The sequence below is a fragment of the Phacochoerus africanus genome, chromosome 2, assembly GCF_016906955.1.
Source record: "Phacochoerus africanus isolate WHEZ1 chromosome 2, ROS_Pafr_v1, whole genome shotgun sequence".
In the NCBI taxonomy this organism is placed as follows: Eukaryota; Metazoa; Chordata; class Mammalia; order Artiodactyla; family Suidae; genus Phacochoerus; species Phacochoerus africanus.
Genome location: NC_062545.1, coordinates 33,772,569 through 33,791,986, shown reverse-complemented (window position 1 = coordinate 33,791,986; position 19,418 = coordinate 33,772,569). Strand labels below are relative to the sequence as shown.

Here is a 19,418-nt window from a genome sequence, read left to right as displayed (position 1 = left end):
ATAGTCTTGATACAAAGGGAAATATTAATGTTTAAAGACCTTGAGAAAAACTCATACACAATTCATTTTGTACCAGTTTTACAGCCTTTTTAACATGTTGCTAATTTAGCATGAAAAGTTGTATACAGAGCAGTAAACTAGAAGTCAGCAGATGCAGGCCCCAAGGCCTTCAACGGCGACATGTCGTCATATGATCTGAGACGAGCTAAATAACCATCTGAGATTCATTTGTCCTCATCTGAGAAATGCGCCTATTCCAAAGAGATTTTGTGAAGTTCATTCTAATAATGTAGAACAAGTGCTCTGAAACTTGTACCATGTTTCACAGTCATGTAAACAGTCAACTCACTGCTCGTATTTGCATGGTGCTCATGGTTGCAGAAACTTCTGGAGGATGCTATGGGTACTTAAAAATATGTTGGTAGTGTTTCATAGCTCGGTGATTTAAGATTATGAATTTAAACTGAAAACTACAATAGAAGTTCTACCGGGGCACAGCAGGTTAAGGATCTGGCATTGTCACTGCTGTGGGGCAAGTTTGACCCCTGGCCAGGGAACTTACACATGCCACAGGCATGGCCAAAAAAAGAGAATTTTTTAAAAACCCTGAAAACTACAACATAGTACATTTAATAGATATCACACTATGATTTGGAATTATCATAATTATATTGGCCGTAAATCATGTAGAAGCCATATTTGTTGTGAGATGTTCCTCATTTGAGTACCAACTGCTCTGATCTTCTTTTTTGGTTAATCCCAACAGAATACTTGAGGAGGCTAAAAACATCTCCTTCAATGCCACTGCAGCCTTCAAAGCTTACAGCAATATTAAGGACTATATTGATGAAGCTGAGAAAACTGCCAAAGAAGCCAAAGTTCTTGCACATGAAGCCACAGAACTGGTAAGAAACAAATAGTGTTATATACTGAGAATGGAAGTCAATCTGTTTGAATAAGTACCTAAAATTAAATTTCGCTAGTTTAAATAAGCTCTGGAAAATTCTAATAAATTAGAATATTTGTTTTGGCTTATTTTCAAAGGTTCCTTTTAAATGTTTTGGTTTTTACTTTTTTTTTGTCTTTTGTCTTTTTGTTGTTGTTGTTGTTGTTGTTGCTATTTCTTGGGCCGCTCCTGCGGCATATGGAGGTTCCCAGGCTAGGGGTTGAATCGGAGCTGTAGCCACCGGCCTACGCCAGAGCCACAGCAACGCGGGATCCGAGCCGCGTCTGTAACCTACACCACAGCTCACGGCAATGCCAGATCATTAACCCACTGAGCAAGGGCAGGGACTGAACCCGCAACCTCATGGTTCGTAGTTGGATTTGTTAACCACTGCGCCATGACGGGAACTCCTACTTTTTTTTTTTTTTAATTAAAGCATAGTTGATTTGAAATGTGCCAATTCCTGCTGTATAGCAAAATGACCCAGATCTACATATATATACTCTTGAGTCAGGGTCCTAAATTTTATCCAAAATAAAATTTCATTGTGCAGTAATCATAGCAGAACTCTTTTCTCAGCACCCACTACTTACCACTCACTATTGATAAGGGTCTTTAAATTATCACAATTTAAATTATACCAAAAAGATTTGTGTCACCAACTCACAAAGGAAAAACAGTCAAACTTAAGACTTGAAACAGGGAAATTTATCACTATTTGGACAAATGTCTTCAGTAAATAAGTGCCTTGGAAGTTAACACCATTGCTTATAGACACATATAAATTAATTCTATGTAAAGTTTTGATTATAAGATGCACATTTTACAAAACCTACCAGATCATATACTTCTAAACTATTTATACTATTTTTATCAATTGGAATGTTTACCTCTTCAGAGCTACTTTTAGCTGCTATCACTGTTCAAAATAAATTTGCAATTAATATTTTCGAGTTTGGGGATTCTAAGTGTAGCACATTATCTGAGTATCTTCAAATCTTTATCCTTTATATAGAGAGCAACATTTTGTAAACAAGTTATATGATAAATGTCGGTAATACCATTTTAGGTCAAATTTCATTTCATAGGAAGCACATGGTGAGTTAAAATATTTAGAACATTCATTTATGCCTTTGGCTCCACATGGAATCTCCCAAATACATCAGAATTTTAGGAGAAAAAAAAACTTGATTGAATATTTGACTGTGAATATGCATGAATAGTGGACATTGGAGAAATAAACAGATGAATATTTCTTATCTTTGCTTTAGTACCGAGCTCAAATACTTTCTTGGGTCTCAGGGATTTTAGAGATATTTGCCACACTCTTAGAGGGATTTTTTATGATGATAGTGAAAACATCATATTCCATCAGCAAATACTATTGTTTTGGTATCTCTGGAATGAGCTTTAATAATACCATATGTTCTGTTTATTTCTTATTCAAAATCATGACCCGGTTATTACAGAAACTTCCCTATGTTCGGTTATCTTTTCAAAATGAACCATTTTTAAATCTACTTGAAGATCCTAATCTTTAAGTTTACCAGTTTTATCTGACTTATGTTTTATTTGATGACCATCTGCAACATCTAGCACAGTGCCTGACAAATAGAAGGCACTCCTGACAATGGATGAATATCATTCCAACTGACATTTTTCATGCCTATTTATTTTGTACCACTAAAAATCTCACTATTGTCATTGCTTCATTTTTATAAACTTCTAACGTTCTTTGTAAGAGAGCCAGTTATTTTCACCAAAATTTAATACCATCACTTAACACTTAGGAGACTCTTGTTCTCATGCCAACATGAAATATTCCCTTTTCTTCAATAATGACGCTTATACATGATAGACTAGTCAACCTCAAACATAAAACTAGAACAAGTTTTAATGCATTACAGCATGTTCCTTTGTTGTTTTCCCTTCTCACTTTCTATAAACCATGTAAAAATAATTAAATGTTTGAAAAATTACAAAATAAATGCTAAAGAGAATCACGAATTTATTAAATGGCTACCAGCAAAACACAGGAGATTGATTTGGCCAGAAAGTTTGTTGGACTGTGTTTCATGAACAGAATAAATAAAGCTTTAATTTTAATAAGTCATTATAATATAGTTCTATTGTACTGGAAACGAAATATATTTGCCATTAAGTTGAGCAATTACCTAGATAGTACTAGCATTCCATAATTGTAAGAGCTGGTATTATTGCTGGAGCTATAGATAAAACACAGAGCAGTAAGATTAAGTTTATTATTTATGTATGAAAGAGTTGTTTGAGTCTGGTCCTACAAAGAAGGAAGAATGTTTTCAATGAATTAGAAACAAAGGACAAAGAAACAAAGCAGGAATTTATACGAGGAGATAAAAGACATGTTAGACAAGCAATAAAACAACCAATTACTACTGTGAAGAAAATGGACTTGAGATAATATGAGAAGAAAAAAAAGCATTGAAAATACCATAGGAGAAGAAACAAATGAATAGTAGAATAATCTCAAAGCATAATTGACAGCATTTTGAAAGCCACTTCAGTTTTTAAAATCTGCTTAAGTCTACCTATTTATAATGCACACATAAATCAACAATGGAATTGGAAGGAAAATATCAGTGAGAAGAAACTTGATCCTTTATTTTAATTAAATAATAAGTAGGTAGAGCTTATAAACAATTAAATTTTGAAGTATAGTTCCTGCATAAAGAGTAACAGCCTCTTATCTTACACATAAAATTTATTTAAATATCAAAAGGAAATATAATTTTAGAAGTGCAGACATTATGGAAAAAAAAACACTATTTTCTGTTAGTCGTGGGTGGGAAAAATACTATTATGGAATTATTGGTATAAAAGATTGTTTTCCCTACACATAATCTCCAAGATAGCATCTCATTTAGTACCTTCGTTGGTAGGTACAAGGAAAAGGAGAAAGGGAAGATGTCACTGTTTAGAAAATAGAATGTGAAGATCTAGTAGGGTTTTTTTTCCTAATCATAATTGTTTTAATGCTATAAAAAGTCCTCAGACTCTAAAACAGCAGAAAGTTAAACCTTTAAAAAATTTTCCCAGATCACAGGTGAACTTGAAACCTATGTTATCACCCGGGTCAGATATTAGAGGTAGATTAAAAAATAGATGTCACATGCTGCTGGGCCTTTTATAGGCACAGCTTCAGTGGAACTGGGAGATAAGATCCTCTGCCCTTTTTCACTGAGATGTTCTTGGACCCTGTGCACCTGGAACTAATATATCCAAATAGCAAACACCAACCAAAGAAAAGAAAGGTAATGTAGAGTGGATTCTGTACTTCTGGTTCTTTAAGACCATGAGGACTCATCACACAGCAGGAATCACACAATCTCCCCCTATTCTGAAATGTTGCCTCCTTTCTTTCTTTGCTTCCTCTCTCTCTTTCCCTTTTGGGAAGTGAATGGAATGTGTTCTGTGATATATATTTCAGCGTAGAAAACCTAGGCAGTCCTCACCTTCCCCTAGGTACCTTATATTAAATAAAAAAGAATCACTTTTTCACTTCCCATGGCACCTGAAGTTTTCCTTTGCTTCTGTACCCTCTTCTTTATACCACAGTCATGGTTATTGTCTGAAACTTTCCCCCTCTCTCTCTCTTTTGCGCACGCACGCTCGCGCGTGCGCTCTCTCTCTCTCTCTCTCTCTCTAGGATCTTCTTTCTCAATTAGTCTCAGTCTGCGTGTTTAGTCTAATCTTCACTAAGAATCAGCAGTAGAAACTGAGAAGAATTTATGTAGGCTTTCAACTCCAGTATGGCCTTCCTCTTGATTCTCCAAATTCAGTTTTTGTCCCTAACTACAATTACCCATTATTTCTGGGGGCCATGAATCTACATATCTTAGGCATGATTTTTCCTAGGCACATCTAGGGGAAAAATAATATAAAATACAGAACAAAATGAGGACAGTTTGTAAATAATACCTGTTCTCATAGAAACAATACTAATGGGATAGTTGGTAAAGGGCAGTGTTGTGTTAGTAATATGTAGGCTTTAGATGAACTAAAGAGATGGGAGGAAAGTCTAGAAAAAAAATGATATTATACAGAAGGAAAATATACCTAAAATTAAGCTTAAGGCCTTAGATGCCTGATCTTAATAAATACATGAACTACTGTTGTAAATGACTTCCCACAGTTGATTCCTTAATATGAGGAGAGTAAAAATCCATGAAAACTTCAAAAGGAGATTTTTCTTGCTTTAGGGTCAAGAGTCTATGGAATAAATTGGATTTTTAAAAATTTACTCTTATGTGACAAATCAGTGGGAATAAAAACCCTGATAGAAAATAAGGATTCTAGAAAGAAAAAGTCAGGAAGCCATGACAACATGGTAGCCTGAATTAATTCATATCTATCCTGATGTTAGAAATTCACAGAAATGCTAAATAAATTCTAACTCCCAAAATTTAACACATACTTTATTTTATAAGAAGAAGCAAAAGGAAATCTAAAAATAAAATGAGGGTAAAAGAGAATGGCACACTCTAGAGCCAGTACCTTTGCGACTCAATGAATTTATAACATAAATATAGTCATATATAATTTATAACATAAATATAGGCTGTAACCTAGGCTAACCCCTAACCCCTAACCCCTAACCCTAAATATAGCTCATCAGTCTAGGGACTGGGATTTTAAAGCCCAGGCAGGGAGAGAAGATGTCACAGACACCATCCTAAAACTACAAAAGAAGGGGTTTTTCTTAACTAACTGAAAATATATAAAACCATGAGACCAAAACAATTGCTTCCATCAATGAAAACTCCTTCTAGCCCAGGGCCATGCCAAGGAGCTTTGTTTCTTTTCTCGCCTCCAGCTGTGAAAAATGTCTCTCATAAGTTGCTAAAACCACAAGCCTATCTGTTAAAGTCCAAACTACAAGCTAAAGATTTAATGGAGGTGAGTTGGGGAACTGGCCTTGGCTCTTGCAACCCTCAGAGCATCTGGAAGGATACAGAAAAGTACCTACTTATATCACTATGAACTTTAGGAAAGGAGTTCCCATTGTGACTCAGTGGGTTAAGGGTCCAGCGTTGCTGCAAGGTGCAGCTCCAATTCAACCACTAGCCTGGAAACTTACATAAAAAGACAAAAAATAAAATAAACAAATACTAGGAAAGAGGGCAGGCAAGTAAAGTATGTAACATGACCTTGAAGTTATTCTAAAATCTGAAAGCAAATATAAAAATGTTTAAAATTATTGAAATGTTAAAAAGAATAAATAAAAAACAGTTATAAAATGAAGAAATACAGGAGTTCCCACTGTGGCACAGCGGGTTAAGAATCCAACTGCAGTGGCTCAGGTCACTGCAGAGGCACAGGTTCAGTTCCTGGCCATGTGCAGTGGGTTAAAGGATATATGACCAGGAATGAGATTGTTGGATCATATGGCAGTTCTTTCCATAGTGTTTTCCATAGTGGTTGTACCAATTTACATTCCCACCAACAGTGAAGGAGGGTTCCCTTTTCTCCACTCCTCTCCAGCATTTATTATTGTATATTTGTTCATGATGGCCATTCTGAGCGATGTGAGATGGTACCTCATTGTAGTTTTGATTTGCCTTTCTCTAATCATTAGCGATGGTGAGCATCTCTTCATGTGATTTTTGGTCTATCTGTATGTCTTCTTTGGAGAAATGTCTGTTTAGATCTTCTGCCGGTTTTTTTATTGTGTTGTTTGTTTTTTCTGTATTGAGCTGTAGGAGGTGTTTGTGTATTTTGGAGATTAACCCCCTTTTCAGTTGCTTCATTTGCAAATATTTCCTCCAACTCTGTGGGCTGTATTTTCATTTTGTTTAAGAAACACTGTGCAATTTCTTCTGATCCCTTGCTTGGCTTAATCTCTGCAGTAAATTCCATCCCCCAAACTTAGAACTTAATTTTTTATCTGGTTTAGTACTCAGTTCCCAGTTACTTAAAGTAATTTCTTACCCTTCTTTGATGTGGTTATGGCTCTTACAGTCAGTGTTTTGGAACTCTTTGTTGGTATGAGGTGTTAAGCATATCCACATTTTCAGTTTTTTCTTCAAGTTTTTTAAAATCTTTTTTAAACTACATATTTATTATACTTAATTTTATAATAGCATTATGAAATACGTAGGAATAATGGTAAGTAGAATTCAGCTTGTCCTCAAACCAGCAATAATCATTTAAGTTTTTAGTTGTCATGCTAATAAAAATACTTACCTACATAATTTATTCTTTTCCTTTATTGTAATTTTTTCCTTTCCACATTATTACTATTTTCTTTACTATTATTTATTTTAACATTAGTAGTATTATTGCTAATAATTTCTTCTTTTGTATTCGTTTTTGAGTCCTTATGTAGCCGGACTCTTTTGACACCACTGCTATTGGTCAATAAGACATATAGTTAAACTCTGTGAATCGTGCTATAGTATGATTAAACATTAAGGTGTTTCTAATAGTATTTATTTAGAAATGTGATCATATCTTCTCTTCAGTATGTCTCATTTAATATTTGCTTTGTGTAATTGGATGAACCAAAATACATAAAGAATACGTGCAAGGTCATTTTTGAGTTTTTATTTCCTACATAAATGACTGTGCAAATATTAGCAGAATACACATTGCATTCAAAAGGCCCAATAAAATATAGTGTCAGTCAAGTTTTAAACTTTAACTTGCACATACCTTGTATTTTATTCTGTCAACCATTACTTAGAAGTCATTCAAACAGTAATTTTGACTTATTTTAATATCTATAATCATCAGAATTTAAATTTTATACCAGGGTAGTATTAATGGAAAAATAGAAAAATCCATAATATGTATGACAATTGAATCTGTTGATAAAACTGGTAAGCAGTGTTTTCCCTCCATCAGCAGTTCAGCTACTTATCTAAGAACTGAGTGATTCACACAAGAGCAAATATGAAAAAGTCAGTGACTTCAGTGATTTTCTTTGCACATGATACACTTGTTTGAGTCAATAATTTTAAAAAACCTATTGGAAGCAGTGAAACAAACTTCTATGTTATGACAGCATTTGATGTATTTAAAAATTCAAAGCAGGAGTTCCCATTGTGGCTCAGCTACATGAACCCAACTAGTATCCATGAGGATCTAGGTTCCATCCCTGACCTCATTCAGTGGGTTAAGGATCCAACGTGGCTGTGAGCTGTAGTTTAGACACAGCTCAGATTCCATGTTGCTGTGGCTGTGGCATAGGTCAGCAGCTATAGCTCCAATTTGACCCCTAGCCTGAGAACTTCCATATTTCCATGGGTGTGGCCCTGAAAGAAAGAGAGAAAGAAAAGAAAAAAAAACAGGGCATAGCATGTTAAAAATTAAATCAAAGAATTTGTTTCATCAGTCAGCAACACAGAAATGCTTTGGGATGATGCTATAATGCAATATACATTTAAACTAATTTTATTCAAGACAGCAATGCTCTCAGACTTGGTATTTGGAATTTCTCCTATAGGAATAAATATAAAAATAAACATAAGAATAAGCATAATCAAGAAGTGAAATTTCCATGTTGAGTTTGATTCTGAACATTAAATGGAAAGGAAACCATAAGCCCTCTGAGAATAGTCCCTAAATCGTAGATGTTTCTCCCTTATCTTTACCCAAAATCAAGACCCCTTGTGGTACCCTTACATCCTCCCTTCAACAGCTTGTCCAGTCCCTGCCTTGTGGCAGCAAACCAGTGACACCCAGAGGTACCAGAGCAATGGCTCTCATGTTGTGATTGGTGATACCTATTCTCAATTAGTTATTTACTTTAAAATCCACTCTCCATTGTCTTTCTTGGTGTTCTCATCAAGCTGAAAATTCGCAGTCATGAATGCTAAATCCTCTTGAGTAATTCTGGAGATTTTCTATTTCATCCCTTGGTCTCCTTTGTCTGCTCAGTTGCTTTCAGTCCTCCAGAGAGTCATGCAACCCCTGTTTCATCTGGGGACATTATACAGTGCCAGGAAATACAGACTTTCACCACATTTCTGATCAAAGACATTTCTTTGGGTTGTTTCCACAATCATTTTTTTATTCACAATTTCATTTTAGTATCCTGTAGATACTAAATTTTTTAAAGATGGATTATATTAAAACATCTTTAAAATCAATACACGGTGATTTCCTTTTTTAAAGTTGTGTATAATCTCTTTAATTATTACAAAAGCAGCTCGTGTCCATTATAGAAATACAGGAAATACAAACAAACAAAAGGGAAAAAATATAAAATATATGTAGTCTCACAAACCGCAAATATTCACTTTTATAATATTTTTATCTCACCTGTACAAATAGTTTTGGTACAAGTGGGTCAGTTTTACATGACTATTTATAGCTTAACATATCAATTAAAATCGCTTGAACATTTTTCAATATTCTCAAAAGTTATATCTTGTAAAATGAACATAGGACTAGATTCCACCATTTCTTCTAGAGTTTATTTTATTATAGTAAGAAATTTCTCCCTGATTTTTAACGTCTAACATACCAAATATAAATTTCTTCTGATATATATTTTACATAAACATACTGCAGCCCTTACATATATCCCTGCACAGTTTGAAGGGTTTTTTTTTTTTTTGATTAACAAGATTTTTAATTTAAAATCATCTAAGTCACATGCCATCTTGACACACTATCCATTTTGGAAATGTGCAGGACTTGTCTTCTTTTTTTTTTTTTTTAAATATCTGGAAGCATTACATTTTTATTTTTATTTTTTATTTGTATAATGATTTTTATTTTTTTTTCCATTATAGCTGGTTTACAGTGTTCTGTCAATTTTCTGCTTTACAGCATGGTGACCCAGTTATACATACATGTGTACATTCTTTTTTCTCACATTCTCATGCTCCATCACAAGTGACTAGACATAATTCCCAGTGCCAGAATGGTCGAGTGGTTAAGGTGTTGGACTTAAGACTTGTCTTCTAAAATAAAGTCTTTCATAAAGAGGAAGTAATGGAATAGGTCATAAAACATGCTGATGAATTTTCAGCTTGTACTTTCTTTAGAAAAAAAATATTCTGCTTCTCTCCTTAGCACCAACTTTTTCAGTAAGTTCAGAAAATTTAGAAGAAATAGAAAATGTTAGCTGAACATTTAGAAAAGTAATAAAACTATAATATATAAAGTAATATAAACAATAACTTTTAAATTTACTTATTTAAAAAATAAATCAATGCAGTTCAGGTTTATCATCCTGATAAATTTAACTTCAGGTCTCATCTTCACATCTCCTTCCCCTAAGAGAATTTCCTCTGACAATAGAACACCTAGATATTTCCATGCTCCACTATGGAAGTAATCACTTTCTTTTAAGGGTTTTTTTTTTTTAAAGGGTTTTTTTGGTTTGTCTCTCCACTCCACTGAAGTTCTGTTAGAGAAGGTAGAGTCTTTCTATCTTTGAATAATCAGAGCTTATTCTGGTGCTCGAGATAGCTAAAAACTTTTATTGGGCAAATCTGTCAATTCATTCATCTATTAATTAATGCCATGGTGCCTTAATAAGTCACTATGAATATTTAACAAATAGTAGGAAGAAGAAAACTAACATGTATTAAAAGCCAGTTAGGTGCCAAGCCTCTGTTAAATCTTTATAGACTATCATTTTTATGTTTTCGTGTAGCTTTCCTTCTCTAATGATGTTTTAAATTATCTCACATTTTCTATAAATGATTATTAATGAATAAAACATACAGCAATATACATGTAATAAAGATCCTATTTTGTGTGATGTAATAAAAAGTTTTCTATAATTTATATATACATACATGCACATGTGTATATATAAACACAGAGATTACTTATTATTTATAAAAATTCAATCTCTAAAACACAAGAAACAAAGTATCTTGCATTTCTAAGAAGCTCATTTATATTTCACATATGCTGTAGACACAGCTCAGAAACTCAGATGCGATGCTTATAAATATGTATGAAGTATAATTAGCTTGGAAAATGCTGCTTTATCACCTGTCCTGATATTGTTGATGTGCTTCAGTGACTTACTAAGCAATGGTGGGAAAGTAACTCTCCAAATTCCAGTGAATTGAAACAGTTCTGTTCATCCATAACATGTTAGTATTTTCCATTCTGTTATCATATGAGACTTGTCTTTTAAACCTGGATTGTTGGTATACTGCTTATAGACGACAATTTTATGCCATCAGCTTTTTACTTTAGTATTTTGGAGTGCTTCTTGAAACATTGAAACCTGTCTTACTCCTTCACATCTCTTGAACCCAGACTTCTCATTTCCAATACCCCTGCCTAAACTTACAGCTCTCTTTTCTCTGGCTTATACTACTACAATAGCCAACTGATATCTCCTTTTCCTCTCACAGCTGCTCTGCATCATCCTGGACTAAGATTCTGATGAAACTGTCAGCGTCTCCATATTGCTTATTGTCTAGTTTCCTTAGTCTGACATTCAAACTTGCCAGAAACTGACTCCAACCAACCAACAGCCTTACTTCTTCACACTACCTTTCATAAAATCTACTGTCCTTTGCAACCAAAATACTTGTTCTCCCATCCACACATCAAAATTCTCTGCCTCCTGTCTTTTCTTACCTTCTTGCTACTATATCCCCTACACCCCCATATATACCACCCATCTTCTTGTATCTGAGCAAGGAGTGGTTGACTAAGAATCCAGGAAGAAATCATTGGCTTCCTGAAAAAACAGGAAAGACAGTATTCCTGGAAGCAAAAGGCAGGCGATATTCATAAATACAAGATAGGAAATTAGTAGCCGGAAAGTTTATCAGCAGATGGACTTCAGCCAGGATTCAGCATGTTGCTGGATGCAAAGGTCCAATGGAAGATCATTATGCTGATAAACATCCAATCAGACTCATCAGAAAAATTCAGGAAGGTCACCCGTATCCAACATCAGGAATGAAAGAGGTGACGTCACAACTTCCATAAACAGTAAAGGATAATAAGAGAAAATTATGAGCAACTTGATGCCAAAAATTCAGCATTTTGAATGAAAGAGGCAAATTCTTTGAAAATCACAAACTACAAAACTCACTCATAAATAATTTGAATAGCCTTATATTCATTAAAGGATTACATTTGTATTTAAAAACCTTCATATATGCACACACACAATTCAGTTGCAAATGACATCACTGGTGAATTCCACCAAACATTTAAGGAAGAAATAATAAATTCTTCCAAGAATGGAAGAGGAGAAAATATGTCCCACATCATTCCATGAGACCAGTATTAGAAGGACACAAACCAGACAAAGGTATTACAAAAAAGAGAAAATTATAGACCAATGTCCCTCCTGAACACAGATGCAAAACTTCTTGACAGTTATAATAAATCAGATCCAACCATTTATTAAAACAAGCTACAGACTTACTAAAATAATATCTTTGTAAATTACATGTGTAATGAAGGATTTATATTCATATTGTGCATCAATATCTTTCAAAACCCAGTAAGAACAAATAACCCAGTAAAACATTGGAACAAAGATTTGAACAGACACTTAGACAAAGAAGATGGTAAATAAGCTCATGAAAAGATGCTCAACACTATAAGTCACAAGAAAAATGCAAATTAAAGCCAAAATAATGTACACACCTCTTCGAATGTTTAAAAGACAGACTGTATCAAGTATAGACAAGCATGTAGGCAAATATAACTCTCACACACTGCTGATGGGAATTTAAAACAGTATTGATAATTTGGAAAACATGTTGATAGTTGTTTTTTAGGGTTGTTTTTTTTTTTCATCTTTTTGGAATATGGAGGTTCCCAGGGAGGGTTCAAATCTGAGCTGCAGCTGACAGCTTATGCCACAGCCATAGCAATGCCAGATCTGAGCTGCGTCTGTAACCTATAAAGCAGCTCACGGCAGTCCCGGATCCTTAACCCACTGACTAGGGCCAGGGATTGATCCCGCATCCTCACGGATACTAGTTGGGTTTGTTACCATTAAGCCACAGCAGGACCTCTGATAGTTTCTTAAAACGTAAACACATCCACCACATAATCTAGCCACTCCATTTATAGATGTTCACTCCAAGAGAAATGAAGCTTATGTGTCTGCAAAGATTGAACGCAAATGTTCATAGCAACTCTATTTAAAATAGCCAAAGCTGGAAATAATCTAAATGTCCATCAAGAGGTAAATGAATAAATAGATTGGGGCCTATGCACATAAATAAAAAAGGGATCACATGTTGATACCCACACAACGTGGATAAATGTCAAAATAATTACTCTGAATGAGAGAAGCTAGACCAAAAGAAAAAAAGTACATACTGGATTATTTTATTTTTATATAAAATTCTATAAAATGCAAACTAGTAATGATGGAAAACAGATCAGTGTTTGTGTGGCAATGGGGGAAGACAGAGGAGTGGAAGAGCGCGGTTGAAAAGAAATGATGAGTATATTCTCTACCTTAATTGTGTGACATGGTGTATAAATGTCAAAACCTATCAAATTGTAAATTTTAAATATGTAAAGTTTATTTACACCTCAAACTGTTGAAAAGTGTAAAAAAAATAGGAAAAAAAAGAGAATATTCTCGTCCCTGTTCCTAGACCCTCCACAATTTCCATAGCTCAGAGTCTAGCTTCCTTCCATGTTATCTGGCCCTTCTCCTCCTTTTCTCTCTCACCTCATTTCATTAATTTTCTTAATGCACAGCAAGTCAACTCTATCTTCCTCTTTTACCCCCAAGCCTCACTTGGTATATCCAAGATTAGCCTTTAAACATTGGTTGTTTGATGCTCATCAGATTATGTTTTTGTACAAAGAAATTCACACCTGAAGGCTATGGGGAAAGCTTGCTTCCATGTGTGCTTGCTTGCTTTCTTATTTGTCTGATTGCATTTAGTATTATGAACGGCCTGTGTTATCTTGATGGCTTAAGATCATCGTTATCACATTAGTTATTTTGCTACAATAATATTGACATCTGCTGAAACCTACTTCATCCTTATCCAAATCAATTTGGATTTCTGAGCTTTAAAAACTCTTCACTCTCCTTACTGGTTTTTTCTTTCCTCCTTGTCAGACAGATTGTCAGCTGTCACGTCTGCTATTTTCATGTGCCTATTTAGAGAATCTTCATCCTTCTTTCTTTATAATTTCCTTTCTCTAATCTGTTGTGATGCAGAAGCCTGTAACCAAGGGAGTACGAATGGCATGTAAATTTGGAACAAATATAGAACCTGAGTGGGTAATGGAGGCTTATTTTTTTGAGTAAGGTGTATTTGATTTGTGTCATTTGTATTGACACTCTTATTACCTTTTTTTTTTTTCAAAATAGATGACACTTATGTGATGTTACTGTATCTAATTCTCCACAGAAACTGTGGGACTGAGAATTTCTGTGTTCTCAGGTTAAGAGAGTGTCCATTTTCCATAGAATAAGTTGCCAGGGTTATCAGAGAACTCTCTTTGCAAATGCCGGATATAAATGCACTAGGTCTCTTTTTGCTTATGTAGATGTTGCCACTATGTCTTTTTGTAGATATCATAGTGTTGTGTAATCAATCTGTGAGCAATAGATTATTTAGCGAAAGCTGTTGGAATAACACCTTAAAATAAATCTTACCATAACAGTGGCAAGTTCTGTAATCTCTCTAGTTTACTGTTCAAATAATATGAGTGGTAAAAAAAAAAAAAATGTTAAGGCACTGGAAGTGGAGTTGAAGAATATTATGTTTGGGCTAACCTGAGTCAGATTTATAACTTCAACAGTAAGTATTTAACATTCTGTAGCTCTTCTTGTACCCTGAATTACTTTTCAATTTAAAATTTACAGGTAATATCCTATTTGATTTATCTTTTGGTTTTAATGTATTATGTAATGATTCCTGGGGAGCAAACACTATTAATATAGTTAACTAATCATTCAGTTTAAATGATGCTTTTCCATACCATACTATTATCTTTGTGTCCCCTCTTTTAATCCAATCCTCAACAAATAAATCTTTTCTCAGAGATGATTATGACTCAGAAGTGGTCATTTAGATGATTTTGTTTTGCCCTAGTACTTTGAGATGCATTCAGAAAAGGAGCAGCGTCCTTTCTCATTTCACTGCCTAGGGGGCAGGAAACATTCCCCCACTTACCCCACAACTCAAGTGAGATTTGCTTAGGGAAAAAGTCTATGATATGTTTAGTTCTTAATTTCCTTGAATATTCTACTGCATTTGGTAGTACTGGACAGTTATGACCTTGCAACATTGCCAGTCGTCTTACTCTTAGACAATTCCCTGTCTCCTGATTTCCATAATATCATATTCTCCTATTTTTCTCTTTATCCTCTCTAATCTCAGTCACCTTGAGAGCTCCACTTTCTCTACTTGCCTCTAGATGTTGGGATTCCTAAGGGTTCTGATCCGGGCCTTCTTCTCATTTCCCAATAAACAGTCTCCTGACATTAATCATGAATGTGTGCTGATAATTTATAATTCTCTATACATAGCCCCGAATGCTTTTTTGAAGGTAAACTCTGTATACCAATTGCCTGCTAGATATCTCTATTCCATAATTATTTGGATTTAGATATGTGACACTTCTTTTTCTGTCCACAGTCAACAGGTCCTCAGGGTTCATTAAAGGAAGGTGCCAAAGGCTCACTTCAGAAAAGCTTTGGGATCCTTAATGAAGCCAAGAAGTTAGCAAATGATGTAAAAGGTTAGTGTGACCTCTCTCTGTTATTATTTTTGGGTTAATTGCAGTTGTAATTGGACATTTTATCTCATTGGAAAAGTATAACTGTTGGAGCATGACTGTTATTATTTTTATTATCTGGATTTAGTGCAAGTAAACTATCACCAGTTTTAGGGTTTTTTGTCATCGCATCTCATTTTGCACTGGGTAAAGCTGCATAATTTTTTTTTTGTCTTTTGTCTTTTTAAGGCCACACCCACAGCATATGGAGGTTCCCAGGCTAGGGGTCTAATTGGAGCTACAGCTACAGGCCTACACCACAGCTGCAGTAATGCCAGATCCGAGCCGTATCTGCAACCTACACCACAGCTGGTAGCAACGCCAGATCCTTAACACACTGAGTAAGGCTAGGGATCTAACCCGCATCCTCATGGTTCCTAGTCTGATTCATTTCTGCTGCGCCACGATGAGAACTCCATAAAGCTGCATAATTTTTAAACCTAATTTCTGTAGCATCATTTCACGTGTATCTAAAGTATAGTAACTTTTATTAAAGTATGATAAGTGTTATAGAGCACCACACCTTACCTTTTTTTGACTTTAGAAATTATAGTCACAAAGGAATGAATCAGGCAGATGTTGTATAAATGTCCTTGAGAAATTTTCAATTTAGTGAGGTACAGGTCTTGAAAAGTTTTCACACCTTTTAATTACCTTTTTATGCATTTTATTCCTAATTCAAGGGTCAAATATCTACCCTGATATATTATGGGCTTTGTGTTAAAAATGTGTTAGTCAGTGTGACTGCACTCTACCTAAGCTATCGAGTTTATTATTTCATTCAATTATCTCTTGTTTCTCATTTAGTTGCCTCCTGTTTCTACCTTCATTCTGATTCCTCACCATTTTCTGGTTTGCCTCCAGCTCCAAAGCCTTTCTGAAATATTCACGTTCTCTGAAAACATTCCAGTCTTCCATGTTTCACAGTGTTATTTCTTCTCTTTGGAATTCCCCACCATCTCTCTTTCTTTTCATCCAATTACCTTCTACCAGACCTTCAAGGCTTAGCTCAAATGTTATCTTCTCCAGGAAACCCCGCACCCCTTCTGAGTTACATGCCTCTTCTCTGGGGATCCCTATCTCATAGGCTTGTCAAAGCACTGCAGCCGCAGACTCAGCTGCCGTCTTCTTGAGGACAACCACGGGGTCTTTTCCTTAACTTTGTATTTCTCATGTATATCAGAGTGACTACTTCAACTTAGGAAATAAGCAAGTTTTTTATTTTTTTTTATTTTTATTTTTGTCTTTTGTCTTTTTAGGGCCACCCCCATGGCATATGGAGGTTCCCAGGCTTGAGGTCCAATCAGAGCTACAGCTGCCAGCCTATGCCACAGCCATGCCAGATCTGAGCCGCATCTTCGACCTACACCACAGCCCACGGTAACACTGGATCCTTAACCCACTGAGCGAGGCCAGGGATCGGACCTGCAACTTCATGCTTCCTAGTCGGATTTGTTTCCACTGCACCATGATGGGAACTCCTAAGCATATCTTTTAAACAAAAGAATGGTATTGGTCTTTACAAACCTTAGAAGAAGAGGTTTTATCATCATTTCTATTTCTCATGCTTTCAACAAATAGTCCTTGGTCTCCAGTAGTGACTGATGTAGAATTACACATTCTCTCTCCATTATAGATGGTACTTGGATAGTAGGAAGCTTTGGATTATATATCACGGGTGAAATATGGCCATAGATATAGATATAGATATAGATATCTTCCTGTGCAGGAGACTGCACTTATTATACAGCCTGAAGAGTAATTATAGAGTTGAAACCTGTTTTCCTTTTGGATATGTTGAGTTAATCTTATTATTTGCTGTCACTCCTTCCTCTCCAAAACCCTTGCACAGAGCTGGGATCAGGAGAAGGTGAGTGAGGTGAGCTTGCAGGTGTAGAAGTAGACCTTGTTTTTATTTAAAATTTTGATATTTTGCTCATCATTGATCTTTTATATCAACTTTTCTTTTCTTTTTTTTTTCTTTTGCCTTTTAGGGCTTCCCCTGCAGCATATGGAAGTTCCCAGGCTAGAAATCAAATCAGAGCTGTAGCCGCCAGCCTACACCACAGCCATAGCAACATGGAATCCAAGTCCTGTCTGTGACCCATAGCTCAGGGTAAAACCAGATCCTAACCCACTGACCAGGGACAGGGATAGAACCTGCAAGCTCATGGATATTAGTCAGGTTCATTTCTGCTAAGCCACAACGGAAACTCCTAATTTTGATTTTTTTTTTTAAATACTGCATTAAAATGTGTTTGTCTTGATTACTGAGATTTTTTTTTTTTTTTTTTTGGCCGTTGCTTCAAATTGCACACCTTAGGTGAATGCCTGAATCACCTCACCCTACTCCCAGCTCTGCCTTTGTCTTTATCTCCCCACATACACACTGGTGTTATAAAAATGAAAAAATAACTCCAGTTTTAGAAAATTTTTTCCAAAGGACAAAGAAATCTCAGGACAGGCAAGGTAGAAAAGGTTAGGTGACAAAAATATTCATTAGTTTAAATGTCTTTTTTTGTACTTCAGGTAGTACATTATTTAAAGTAATGAAAACCCACAAACTACTCAAGTAATAATTCCTCTAGAAATCCAAGCCAAGGCTCTGACGGAGATGGGAATGTTTTCTTGCTACATTATGACATTCCCCTGATTTGTGGCCAATTACAGAAGTTATAAAATGGCTGTTAATCAGGGAAATGCCATATATTACCACCAGGAACTGCTGAAATAGGCCCTACAGAGCAAAATGCTTGACAGCAGCTATTAAAATAGAGATTTAGTCATTTCTCTCTATGGTGCCTGGAGTTAGAAGGAATAAAAATGGTGAGGCCAGTGTACCTTCCATATTTCTAATTTGTTACTTGGTTCGATTCAGTACAATCCAGTTAGTTCATGAGTTTTAGTCTTGAATGACTTAGTGCTGTTCCCTGCCATTTTTATGCTGTCCTTGCCTTCAAGGGGTCTGAACTTGCCAGAAGCAATTTGTTTTGCTTTTTAATTTTTGAACATACATTTGTTAAAAGTAAATTTGCCCTCGTGTGTGTTTACATTGAATTGACTAAATGTGCACGGAGATAAAAATCGTTTTGTTGATGGATTTTAGGGCTTGGTACAAATAGATGATCAAAAGAGTTAGAAGATATACTAATGCCACCAGGTAAATTAATACGACTTTGCAGATTGACAAGAGATTTTCTTAATAAAACAACTAGCTGAGATCCTCATAGAATGTGTACAGGGCAAGGAGTGAGGCAGAGGATGGCATATTAGAAGTCTGAAAATAGCAAGGTTTTACAGTCTTATACCTTATTTTATGTACGGTAACTTTTCAGTTTTATTTATTTCTTAACTTATCCCTACTTTTCATCTTTGTCCAACATAAGCGAAATTATTTATTTTCTTAGGAACAAATAGATAACATTTCTGTAAAATGGGTGACACTGAAATAAAATAAAAAGATCTTTTCCCAGGAGTTCCCTTGTGGTTCAGTGGGTTGAGGATCCAGTGCTAACACTGCTGTGGTTCTGTTAATGCAGTGGTGCTGGTTCAATTCCTGGCCCAGGAACTTCCACATGCACAGCCAAAAAAAAAAAAAAAATCTGTTCCTAAACCAAAGAATATGGAATCAGGGACTTGTATGACATATGATGCTATCCAACACACAGAACAGTGCCAGAATTATCCCAAACATCAATTTTAATCAAATTAATCCATACTTTTCTTCAATACTGAAATCTTC

General features: G+C 35.2%; 1 protein-coding gene across 1 annotated transcript in view; it reads left to right on the top strand.

Annotated features, from left to right (window-relative positions):
- The window catches only part of LAMA2 (laminin subunit alpha 2), a 594,513-nt gene that overhangs the window by 493,977 nt on the left and 81,118 nt on the right, over nucleotides 1-19,418 (top strand). Inside the window, 2 exon segments of the mRNA XM_047758965.1 lie at nucleotides 767-905; nucleotides 15,538-15,640. Coding sequence (XP_047614921.1) covers nucleotides 767-905; nucleotides 15,538-15,640 — 242 coding nt within the window.